Source organism: Anolis sagrei, chromosome 5, assembly GCF_037176765.1.
Source record: "Anolis sagrei isolate rAnoSag1 chromosome 5, rAnoSag1.mat, whole genome shotgun sequence".
In the NCBI taxonomy this organism is placed as follows: Eukaryota; Metazoa; Chordata; class Lepidosauria; order Squamata; family Dactyloidae; genus Anolis; species Anolis sagrei.
In genome coordinates this window covers 170,270,754-170,283,508 of record NC_090025.1, presented here as the reverse complement: position 1 = coordinate 170,283,508, position 12,755 = coordinate 170,270,754, and the positions used below count along the sequence as shown (strand labels likewise).

Sequence of the window (12,755 nt, the reverse complement as noted above, 5' to 3'; positions counted from 1 at the left end):
TAATTTTTATAATATGCACAATTTAGTGATTGGTTTGCACTAATTTTCACTAAAATTGAGAAGTTTCTAATTAGGAAAAGAAAATTTGTTGACAGTGATGTTTGTGATGAACTACATGGAGGGGCTACAGAGGAAATGAAACAAGAATCAACTGTAGTATGTAAGTGTAAAGGGAAAAAATCCAGACCTTTTTTATACAGTAAATGAAATATATATATTATACATTATATGAAACGTATATATATTATATTATACATGATTTAATGTATATATTATATAGTATGAAACTTTTATAAGGGGTTCGTTTGCCAGTAAAACTGAATTGTGTTGCTAAAGGATGCATATCTAAAAAGTGTGTCACCAACTAGAAAAGTTTGGTAATGATTCTTTTCAAGTTTACTCAAAATTAATATAGCTGGTACAGTGCTGAAGAATCACATTCTGTGACATTAATCTTGGTTCATTCCACACTGCATAATTAGAGCAATCTGCCACTGCTTTAACTGGCTCTGTTGCATCCTGTGCACTTCCGGGATTTGTTAGTTGGGTTAGCCTGGAGGAGAATTGTAAATACTTCATAAAACTATAGATTCCAGGATTCCATATAGTGAAGCTACTGCAATTAAAGTTTTATCAAAATGTTGTATTTATGTGGTGTGAAAAAGACATTTATGAGCTAGATCTTACTTTTGACAAAAAAAGCAAATAACAATCATTTTGATTTTGTTCACTACCATAAAATATAATGTTGTCATGCCAAAGGATCTAAAGTAGGCCATACCATTCTGAACTCCAACACTGTAGACCTTTATTTCTGTCTGAGAAAGAGAGCACCTCTTTTAAAAGACTACAGTAGAAAAAGTCAGTGTTGCCAAATGTGTGAATTTTGTGTGGGAGACTTGAGCTTTCTGGCATTTCTCTTAAAACCACAGTTCCTGAGCTGTGTACATAATCAAGGAACAACTTTATGTAAATGTGCTACATTTACTATCGAAGACAACAGCTTAGAAACACAGCCCCTAAGTACTCAAAATAAGGGCAGCAATAAAATGTTGGAAATGACAACCTTCTTCAAGTCTTCTCTAGTAATGTTTATCTATGATCCTGCTGCTTACTGTTCCCTGTATGTATGTTCTGGTATGCAGCTTCTTTTATTCTAGGATTCCTGAGAAGTTACAAAAGAGGCTTCACACCTCATGCTCTTCTCTTGCTCTCCTTTTGACTATGTGACCTGTTGATAGCTGTTTTGTTACAAAAGAGATGCCCTGGCCAGTTGGCACAAGGAACCACCTCAAACATATTTGAAATTGGAATGATAAGTTTTGCACCTTTGTATGCTGAACACCACAAAGGTTGGAGTAAACCAAATATGTTATTTCGTCATTTGTCTCTTGATTGCATGGTTATAAACAAGTTGTTTTATGGAAGAGTATATATAGTTAGGGCACCCAAAAACACTTCTAAAGCTGTCCTGTTTTTATGCACTGGAAAATCTTTGTTTTTCTAACAGATCTGGGATAACAGGTTATTCAGTCAAACATAATTTTTTCAGGTTGTATACCACAAGAGAAGATTCTACAAACTACCAAAAAAGTCTAAGATCTTCTGGGGAGGCCATGCTCTCAGTTCCGCCATCATCACAGGCATGTTTGGCGGGAATGAGAGAGAGGGCCGTCTCAGTGATTGCTGCCCAGCTATGGAACTCCCTTCCCGGCAATATTAGATAAGCTCCCTCCCTTCTGTTCTTCAGAAGGATGGTGAAGACCTGGCTGTGGGACCAAGCTTTTGAGGCAGTGCAATGAGGCAGTAATAGGAAACCTACTCCACTGACTGGAGCCAGCATGGTGTCCTGAGATAGTTTTAAACAGCTGATTTTAAAGTAGATATAAGTGATTTTAATGTTTGTGAATCTTTATCGTTTTGTGTCCTGGCATTAATTTTTACTGTTTATATGTTGTGCTCCACCCTGAGTACCCTGCGGGGTTAGAAGGGTGGAATATAAATGCTTCAAATAATAATACATAAAGCATTTTTGGCTCTTCTCTGAAAGATCACTCATTTCTAAAAAGTTATGATCTCCAAAAGGTGTTTTTTCCCAAAAAGGTTATGAATGCCATTTTTCAAAATAAAATGAAGGGTCCTTTTAAAGATCTAGTAAGTTTAGAAATCTGGAATTTTAAATGTTTCTGCTTTTGTGGGCGCTGATCATAGGAAACAGTATGTGGGTCAAATATGTAGCACAAAACAATTGAAAACATCAAAAGGGGGAAGTGAAGAAGCAGTAGATTAGAAATAACTCCTAAACTATACTTGACTGGATCAGGGCATGACTGACAAGCTGGTATAATAAAACTGTTAGTAAAATGGGCCAGGACTAACCACAAGAAAACCAGAGTTTCTGCTCAAAATGTCAACCTTTTTGTTGACAACTTGTGTGTTCACTTCCAAAATATCTCAAATCCTAACCCATGAATTGACATTATTAAATGAAATGTTTCTCTATACTTTCCCAGCCATTTTCATGGAGTGGTGGTACAAAGCACAGCATAATAATGTCAAGACACAAAATCAGTTATACTAGATATTATGAAGAGAAATATTTGACACAAGGTGTCTTGACTGCAAAAAACCTACTCAAGAAATGATGTGCTTTATTATGCTAATAGCATAAGATAATCCTATATACTAACAGGACAATACAAGCACCCCTCCTTAGGCTAGCAATAGGAACAACTACTGCTAAACTACTCTTGACAATTGGGTCTTTCCTACAATTATAGAGATATAATTTATTTTTTAACTGGCATGGCATGTCTGCATCTTCTATCACTCTGGGGCTTGCTATTTGGGAAAATGATGGATTTTCCTGTCTGGGAATTTTAAATGATTTCCCATAAACTACAAATCCCAGGATTGCAAAGGATGCAGAAGAATTACAGTAATATAATTAGGTAGCAAGAAAGGGTCCAATATGCTGAAAGAATTCATTAACCTGCACACAAGTTCCGGCATCCAGAATAAGCGAAACAGAAAGGTTTTGTGTTCATCAAGTCTTGTTAGTTTTGTGCCAACTGTCTGCACAAAACTAACATATTTCTCTTTGTGAAGCACAGCAGACAAGGCAGCAGTTATCATATATGCTGTTTGTACAAGTTTTCCTTGCAAAAGTAAAAAAAAAAACTCTGTTAAGACCAACATTAAATGTTATGCCATTTTCATAGATTTGTGGATTGCCATTTTTATCCACTAGAATGAAAGAACCAATTATTGATATTCCTAATATAAAGTCAGACTATAAATTAAAGATGCAATGTGCAGTGATTTTATTTATTTTTTTTATTTTAAAGAAAACATATGTTGTTTCCATCCAGATCAGGACCAAAATGTGGAATGGAGAAAGAGAAATGCAAAAACTTCCCCCATCTGTTTTTTTTTTTAATTTACAAATATACTTATATAATCTTAAAAGTTGGAAGGGCTGGAAGAACAATTTAGTCCAACCTTGTTAGGCAGAAATACACAACTAAAGTGCTCCTGAAAGATGCCCATCCAACCTCTGTTTAAAAACGTCCTATACGGAGAGTCAATCCCACCAGGGCAGTCTTTTCTTCTATTAGAAAGATCTTGGAGTCAAGAAGTTTCTCCAAATGTTTGGACAGAATGTCTTTTATTAGAATTATAATTCACTGGATGCTGTTTTAGTCACTGGATCATCATAAAACAATATCACACTATCTTCTACATGACATCCCTCACATGCAATGCATGCCACCTCTCCATCTTCTCTTCCGCCCATCTTTACAGATGAGTTTAAAAACAGTGAGAGTGAAATCCTTAACAGTGCTCCTGAATTATATTGGGAACATGTGTGTTTACTGTACTTTTTACTTTCAACTCTAGAGTTTTGTATTTTAAAAGGTGATATTGAGACAAACTCTATTTAATGTAGTTTGTAGTTTGGCCCTTTAATTTTGGGAAGCTGTTGCAATAAGTGACACAGATAGGGTGAGATATATTGCACTGATGGTATTCTATACCTGAAAGCCAGTGTGGTGTAGTGGTTTGAGCACTGGACCGCGAATCTGGAGTTCAGGGTTTGAATCTCCATGGAAACCCACTGGCTGGCTTGAGAAAGTCACAGACACTCAGCTTCAGGAGAAGGCAAAGACAAACTAACTGTGAATTTATCTTATCAAGAAAACTCCATGATAGGTTGCCTTATGAGCTGCCATAAGTCAGAAATGGGTTGAATGCAATCAACAGCAACTCTACATCAAGTTGGAAACCAATGATTAACAAATGTTGACTTGACAAATTGTATGTCTGATATTATAACATTGATGCACCAATGCAACATAAGTGCTAGTAGGTTTACGGAATTCATTCAGAAGCAATCCTTTCAGGATTAAATATTTGTAAAAGTTTCTAGTATTGTAAGCCATATGACATTCAAATGAATGCATTCAAGGGTATGTAGGTATATCTGCAGAAAAATCAATAGTTTTATTCACCCATCACATACATTTGCAAATCTGCAGCAAATACACCACTGTGTCCTCCAATGCTGTCAGCTAATAAAATGTCCGTGGAATGTAACTAGAAATCGAATATGATCTCATCCAAATAATTCACTACACTACACTATACTATTGTACAATTGGACTATGGTAAGAAACTGAGACACTGTATTGTACCCCATTTCTGCCTACATACATATTTAAATAGATATAAGTACATATTTCAAAAAGAACATTTTAAAATCTATTTCAAGGATCTGAAGTACAACCATGACAGCTCTAAAAATATGTTTTCTTCATTTGTGTTCATGCCCTGAAGGTATGTTTATCTTTTCCCTCAGTCACAACACAAACCCATGAACTGTTTATACTCTAAAATTATAGTGTGGCACTACAATCATAGATACCCATCCACTTTTGTTTTAGTTTTGTCTAGAATAATATTGTATCTAACCAGCATATATTGAACTACAGCAGTTTTGAGAAATTCTAAGCTTGCCTTACCATTTATTACCGGAGTGTAAACAACAATCCCAACTAAATTAGGATCCGATACTGTTGTGTCCAGAATAAGGCCACCAATACTGAAAAAGAATCCAAGTTTTCAAATACAGTCAGAAAAAATGGGAAAGTATTCAGAATCTATGAAAAGGAAGAAAGTTCCTGAGAAAGTTTTCTTTACTCTACTTTGAATTTAACAAAAACAGGAAATATTCTTAGCATTAAAATCAGGGTGTATGACTTGAACAAGCACACTCACATAATAATCATAACTGTTACATTTTTCCACACCAGCAAAGTCAGGTTCACTGTCCAATTACAGTGGAGGAAGTTAGTCAATATACAACGAATAAACACAGAGGCCCCCAAATTTAAGCCCATTTAATGTATTTCAATGGACAAGGTCTAAGCAGCTTGGAATATCTATCTATCTATCTATCTATCTATCTATCTATCTATCTATCTCAGAAAGCACATTTTCTGAAAACAGCCTTCCTATGTCTTGGGATTTTCTTCAGAGGCCCATTTATGTTATATGCCTTCCTGTCACGATTTCTGAACACCCTCCCCAAAGAATTACATCTGGAACTTGGCATTACAATCTTTACAGCACCAGGTTAAGGATTTTTTAAAAGCCTAACCCATTTTAATCAATAGCCTTCCTTCTTCATGCTTTGTTTTTTTTAGTTTCATCTCCTTCTTTGCTTTAATTATTAGTAATGTTTAAGTGTATTTATATTATCAAAATATCAAATGGCCAGTTTAATGTCTTTGTACATTGGGATGTTGTAGGTTTTTTGGGCTATATGATCTCCTGACATTTCGCCTGCATCAATGGCAAGCATCCTCAGAGATTGTGAGGTCTTTGTACATTATCATAAAATCCATTTGGATGAAGGGTAGTTTTGAAATATTTTTAATAAACAAAGATAATATCAGTATAAATAAGAAAATACACTTTGTTCAAACAGAGCATGGTGTTGGGGGATTGCATATATGTTTCATTCTACATAGATAAATGCACGCATATTCTTAGAAAGTGTCTGAATCAATTTACCAACTGTAATGGTATCTATGGCACACATACAGTTGTGCGGTGTTCCTTTTTTTAAACTACCTTTTCTCTATGGAGCTCTGATGTAATTACTTACCTGCTTATAACCATAGCAGTTATAACAGGTTCCCAGCCTGAATGGAGAACAGTTCTTGTAGCTGGATGTTTAGCAGCAATTACAATCCACATAGGAGTCAGAGCCAAGAAAAAGGCACCAACTAAAGGAGAGATATAATAATATTTCTCTGCAAAAAAAAGTAACAATGTTCTGTTATTTATTATTGAATTTGTATAGCATTCTATAAATATTACATTTAGGCAGAAATATTACATTTAGGCAGAAAGGAAGAAACCATGAAAATGAACAAAATCTGGCTACCAGTATTAAAAAATTCTAAAATTAAAACAGCAGAGAGAAAAACAGGCAGGGACTTCTAAGCACCTTTCATTAAGAGTTTGCTCCAGGCACAGTCAGCCCATTGTATGCTAATCAAGGTGGTCAGTTGAAAAGATTCACACCTAGCCCAACTTACAAAAGCCTTTTGTCTCACCCTGGTCAGTCCACGGATATATAAACCCCTTTTTTCCCAGCTCCAGCAGACCTCTGAGGAAGCCTGCCATAGATGCAGGTGAAACGTCAGGAGAAATGCCTCTAGAACATGGCCATATAGCCCGAAAAAACCCACAAGAACTGAGTGATTCCGGCCATGAAAGCCTTCGACAATTTACCAATTGATTTTCAAAATTTCTTGGTTTTACTCCACATTTTGCTTGATCAACTTTTCATTCTAAACTAATTTCTTTGAAACAATTCTCACTGTCTTTCATCAGTTCCAAGATGTAATATCCAAAAAATAAAGTTAAGAATATTTTCATCTCAACAATATTATTTTATTCAATGATTGCATTCCTGCTGCTTAATGAGTTTAATGAGAATTATTGTTCCTTTCTAATAGATGAAGACAGCATTACTTCAACATAACACATTAGTAAATAAATATCATTGTATTTATTATTGCCTTGCAGAATTCTATCAACTGACCTGTGACTATAGTGTTTTTGAAATTATCTATAATTTTTTAAAATTCAAGAAATGAAAGATGGATTTTATCAAAATATGTATATTCTGTTTTTTATCTGAACATCTCTAGGAGACATACAATAAAAAATTGAAATGATATTGTCTCCTAGACTTCTCATTCCATATTTGACTATTTTATTGACACCATTGTTCTTGCATCTCTGTTAGTTCCAGCAATGCTAAAACGGGATTAGTTCTAGTAATAGCAAGGATAATTCTGAAAACGTTTCAGTATAAAGAAGATAAATGGATTATTTTATGGATTATCTGATTACTTTGCATGAATCCATTGTCATCTGTTCGCTAAGACAGCTAAACTAATTGTTTCAGTGAAAAGAAAATATTACAGAATTGTTTCTCTATTTTTAGAAGTCTTAAGAGAAATATGTACTTTGCTGTGAATCTTTCCACTTTCCATTTTTCCTTTTTATATAACTATGGAATAAAGAGAACTCACAAATTGTGATGGTTCAGTTTACTTCTCTTGATCAACATGTGTCCTTTGATCCACAATGAGGTCTATTTATGTAACTGTTTAATTAATATGCTGTAACAATGCCCTAGTGCATTATGGTACTCAAATGGGTCTGTTCATAATTAAACAAGTTTTCTTTGTAGAATAAAGTAGTAGCAATGGGATACGATACAGGGGAGAAAAACACATGCTGGCCCATAGGGAATCTGAATGAATGCATTGACAGAAAAGCCTGCAGGGATGCCTATGGCAATGTCTTCTATTTCCAGCATAAGGTGAAAAGGGTGAGCATTGAAGCAAAGTAGTTTTGCAATCTCAACAGGATTGTGGAAGGAAAGGAAGCAATGCTGTCTTAACGCATGGGCACGCTGGGCAGTTGCCCAGGGGCCCCACAAGTATAGGAGCCCAATGCTAATCTATGCACAGAAAAACCTTAATACTATTTTTCTGATCACCCATCTCAACATTCAAATTTTCTGCTAATTCTTTAGAAGGAGAAAAAAATACAACTTGTAGCGGAGGGTTGGCATGTCTGCATGAGATAAAGTTTACTGTTTGTATTGCTTGCAATAAAGACATACACTTCGCTTTTGTTCCTTTTTTCCCAAATCTCCCCCTTCCTCCTTCTCCTCCTCTCTCCCTACATACCATATCAGTAAACTAAGGCATATGTTTGCATACTAAATTAGCAATACATGTAAGTGCACATTACATTCAAAGAATATTATAGACTGCAGGAAGTAAAGAATGAGCACTCTGAGTCCAAGCCATATATAGTTTTAAGGGTCATATTCAGTATTTTGAACTCTGCCTGAAAACAGAACAGTAGCCAGTGAGGCTGTTTCAACAAGTGAGTTATACATTTCCTTCAGCCAACCTGTCAGAAGCCTGGACATTTTCACACACCGATCCTTGAAATCACACAAAAGTACCCTTATATTTTTATCACATAGCACAGGACAGCTTCTATTCCAGCTTCTTTGTGCAGCATTGAATGTTGGTCTTTTTATGTTGCCCTGAGCCCCCATGGGGAGATTGGGCGGGATATAAATAAAGTTTGTTGTTGTTGTATTCCTTAAAATCTAATTTTAAAATAACTGTAATTCCAAATAATTCCATACAGCCAGTTAATAGATGTACAAAACTCATAGGCTGATAAGATCTTGATAAAATATCTCAGATTGGGTAGAAAGGAAGACAAGAATTGTGAAGTGTTTATAGTCAGTGAGCCTGAATCAAAATATAACAATATAAATAAACTACATTTTGATATAGACAGTCAATATAATTTGCTAACATAATTCAGAGGTTTATGTGTTAATTGAAGATATTATTTTTCAGATGGACTAATCAGAGTATTATTTCCAAATAAAACCAATGAAATTTACTTGAGTGGTATACACTTCAGATTTTCCTGTTCCAATTTCTGTCATTCATGTGTTCATATTCATTCCTCAAACTCATTTGACTTGTTCATTCCATAATACTAAAAATTTGGCAGTCTTTGAATATACAGTACTTGTTTCCAAAGTTACTCAAATGACAGCCCAGCAGAGCCCTCTAGTGTCCAAAGTGTGTACTTTATTACTGAAAATAATGTTTAACGTGAACACAGAATAACTTTTTTTAAGATCACTTTTCATGCAGGAACATTTACATTCTTACTCTTTGTTTTCCAAATGCTAGCCATAAAAATACATGAATGTGGTCAGCTAACTTGATTGAAGACTCTGTTTCTATACTTTCTGAACTAGAATAGTAGCTGGACTGATTTTGCTGGACTTCACACCACAGCGGGAGACGTCTAGAAAAGCATCATATCTGGGGTTCCATCAGAGTGGTTTCACTAAATAATGTGGCTATGTGGGAGGGTTTTTCAGTGGTGGTTCTTAAGTTATGGAATGCCCTATTTGTGTGTGCGCGTATGAATTACGGGTCAAAGACCTGATTGAATCAAAAGGTGTTTGCCTGGTGCCAAAAAGGAAACAGGTGCACCAACCACCCTCTCATAGAAGGGAATTCTGCTGTGAAGGCTCTCTGATGTGGCCTCACCAAACATAGATGGTAATGGCAGCAAGAGAAAGCCTTCCCCAAAGATCTTGAAATGTGGGCAGGATTAAATAGGGAGATGTCTTGATATAATCTGGACCCATGCCATATAAGGCTTTAAAGACCAGAAACAGGGCTTTAAATTCTGCCTGGAAATGGTGAGGCTGTTTCAACAAGGGAGGCATGTGTTTCCTGTAACTGGCCATGCTGAAGTTTATGAGCAGTTTCCAAAGGCAGTCAGGCTTGAAGCCAGACTGGAATGGATCTAAATAATCCATTTTGTGCAGGAACTCCAGGAGGTTACCTTATGATCCAGAACAATGGCCAAAAAGGTATGTTGAAGACTAGTTGGTAGTTATTCAGGAGGGCTATTTCAAGTCAGGTTTCACCTTTTCTAAATAGCACAAAACTCTACAGGATACAGAAACCAAAATGTATCCAATAAGATAAGTCAAGCCAGAATCAAGATTACATCCACTGAACCTATATGAATGAACCACAGCATCCAAAAAGGAGCAGAACTATTTAAACCGTAAAGGAATGAGCAAATTCTTCACAGTGGGCTTTTGAGTGATCTACAATGTGTAGAAGGTCCTGACCACTCAAGGAAACTCTACTGGGCTAACACAGTACAAATGCAAGCAGGAAAGAATTATTTATTTTCTGTCACCAGCATAGGCGTTCCAATGGACCATAACCTGTGATCAGTCAGATTTGCTCTGAGTTTTCTGTCTTTGATGTCCATGGGAGGAGATAATTAGGGGCAATTTTGTCCACCACACTTTTAAACAGTGGTTCCCAACCTTTGGTCCTCCAGTTGTTTTTGACTTCCAACTTCCAGAAATCCCAATAATCTTACCAACTATTAGGAATTGTGGGAGCTGAAGTCCAAAACACATGGAGGACCAAAAGTTGGGGGCCACTGCTTTACAGCGATCAGTCAGGGCTTTAATGGGTTCACCTGCCAAGACAACAGAAAACTCCCCGAGAGCTGATAGGAATCCACCTGAATTTTTAGGTCTCCTTATAATTTTATCATATATTTTTTTACAAATTTTAAATTTGATTGCTTACTATTATTAGTTGCCCTGAGAATGCTCTCATGGGGTGGGATATATATTGAGCTTCTGTCCACAGTGTCATTCTAAAGCAATTTAGGCTTCTATGCACATGGAAGTGCCTCCGAGCTTCCCAACTATTTGCCTAGTTGTTACCTGCTTGCTTGTAAGGCTTCTAAACCTGTTCATTAATTTGAAGGCGTTTGTTTTATAACTCAAGTTTAAATAAAGTCTTAACTGGCATAAAAAAGTACAATATTGGACCTAGTATCCTATAGGGAAACAATGCAGCTTAACAAATACTTTGCACTTTGAGCATTCATTTATACATTTTTACAACTTATTTGCTTTGCAGTAGCTGCTTTTCTTAATCTACCACATCTACCTTACTTTTTTTCCTATATCTCAACACATTAGGACAGGACTTTTAGAGGTAGAAGGGTAGGTTTCTGTAAAATAAGGCCAACTTATATTTAACAAATTGTGCCTATTTTAATGTATAATTTTCATATCTAACTCCAAAATGTCCTCTGTACTGAACACTGGGTTAAACTGCAGGGAAAATGGGTGAAAGTATACAATAGGGGAGAGGCAAGGAAGGGACTGAAGGAGGAACAAGGTAGCTAGAACAGGTTTCTTATCTAGCTACTAACAGGTGTCAAATTCTTCTGTATGATTGCTTTCTTATTCCTGTTCCTCATGAGAATACCTATGCATTAGAGAAAATAATAGATGCAGCCATTAAAAATAATGTAAAACCTGGTGTGTAGAATTGTTTTCCTGCTATTTTGCCCTTTGCTGATTTGCAGTAATGTCTTAGCACAAACAACTACACCAGATTAAACAATGAGCAATCCCATATTGTCATACTCTGACAATATTATTTACATCCGATATTATCCAACTGCAGGTCCCACAACAGAAATGATCTTCTGACATTCCTCTTGCAAGAACAGGAAAGATCCACCATAATCTGAGTAAGCCTTTTTATTCTGAAATCCCTTAAGAAAAGAGCACATTTCCTGAAAAAAGAACCAGGAAAATAAGACTCTGTAAATAGAAGGTCAGCTACTGTCCTCACCTTTTTGCCTTGTCTTTTACTCATATTGTATTTTGAAATGATCATATGACTGGTCAAATAAATAAATTATATTACAGCTTATACTCTGAATAAATGTGTATCAATATAACATTTTAAGAAACCCTTTAAAGAAAACAGAATGTAAATATGGCATAGAGACCAGCCTTTGTAATAGGCTATATGCCAAAATATAATTTGATATATGGTGGTCCAGGACATATTGAATAAAACTCATTATAGAAACCAAATGAACAGATACTGGAATTAAAAACAAAATCATAAAAAGAAAAGCAAGCACATCATTTAAATGAATAGTCACAAAACACTAGTTGCCATCAACTCACAATCTTTAAAGATTCTGACATTTGCTGATCAAAAAGGAAACTTGTCATTCAACAAGTAATCTTAATCACACGGGAGAATACTGGAAACCAAACAACTCTTTGCAAAGACAAATTATTCCCAAGGAACCAGATGTTGCAAATAAGAAATATGGCCAACATACAGAGAATGTTTAGACCATCATAACACAGTTCCTGAGAGTTTAGCTTTCAAAGCAAGTTAGGAATGTTAGGTTCAGGTACCAATACATTTCTTTACTGAATTGTTTTTCTTAGAAAAATAAATATTCCATGTTGCTTTGTATTTTTCTATGAATTTGAGACAAATCTGATTGCAAACTCAACAAATAATTCACCACAAAACCTGTGAAAGAAAGAATACTCACCAAGGCAATCATAAAGACCCTGACTTATCCAAGCAAGTATGGCAAGAGTGATAAGGTCTCCAAAACTTGCTGCAATAGGTGTTGCAACATTGTCAGGATTTATGCCTGTCTTCTTAGACCCAACAATAACTCCAACCATTATTATTCCTATAGTCATGATCAGAAAGGAAATGTCAATTTCATGCTGCAGTTCCAAACAAAGAAGCTTTAGA

General features: G+C 35.6%; 1 protein-coding gene across 1 annotated transcript in view; it reads right to left on the bottom strand.

The window, feature by feature from the left end:
* Nucleotides 1-12,755, bottom strand: part of SLC41A2 (solute carrier family 41 member 2) — a 44,389-nt gene that overhangs the window by 14,889 nt on the left and 16,745 nt on the right. Inside the window, exons 6-8 of the mRNA XM_060776903.2 lie at nt 12,544-12,690; nt 6,170-6,317; nt 5,022-5,101 (exon numbers count right to left, since the gene is read on the bottom strand). Coding sequence (XP_060632886.2) covers nt 5,022-5,101; nt 6,170-6,317; nt 12,544-12,690 — 375 coding nt within the window. The remainder of the gene's footprint in view (nt 1-5,021; nt 5,102-6,169; nt 6,318-12,543; nt 12,691-12,755) is intronic.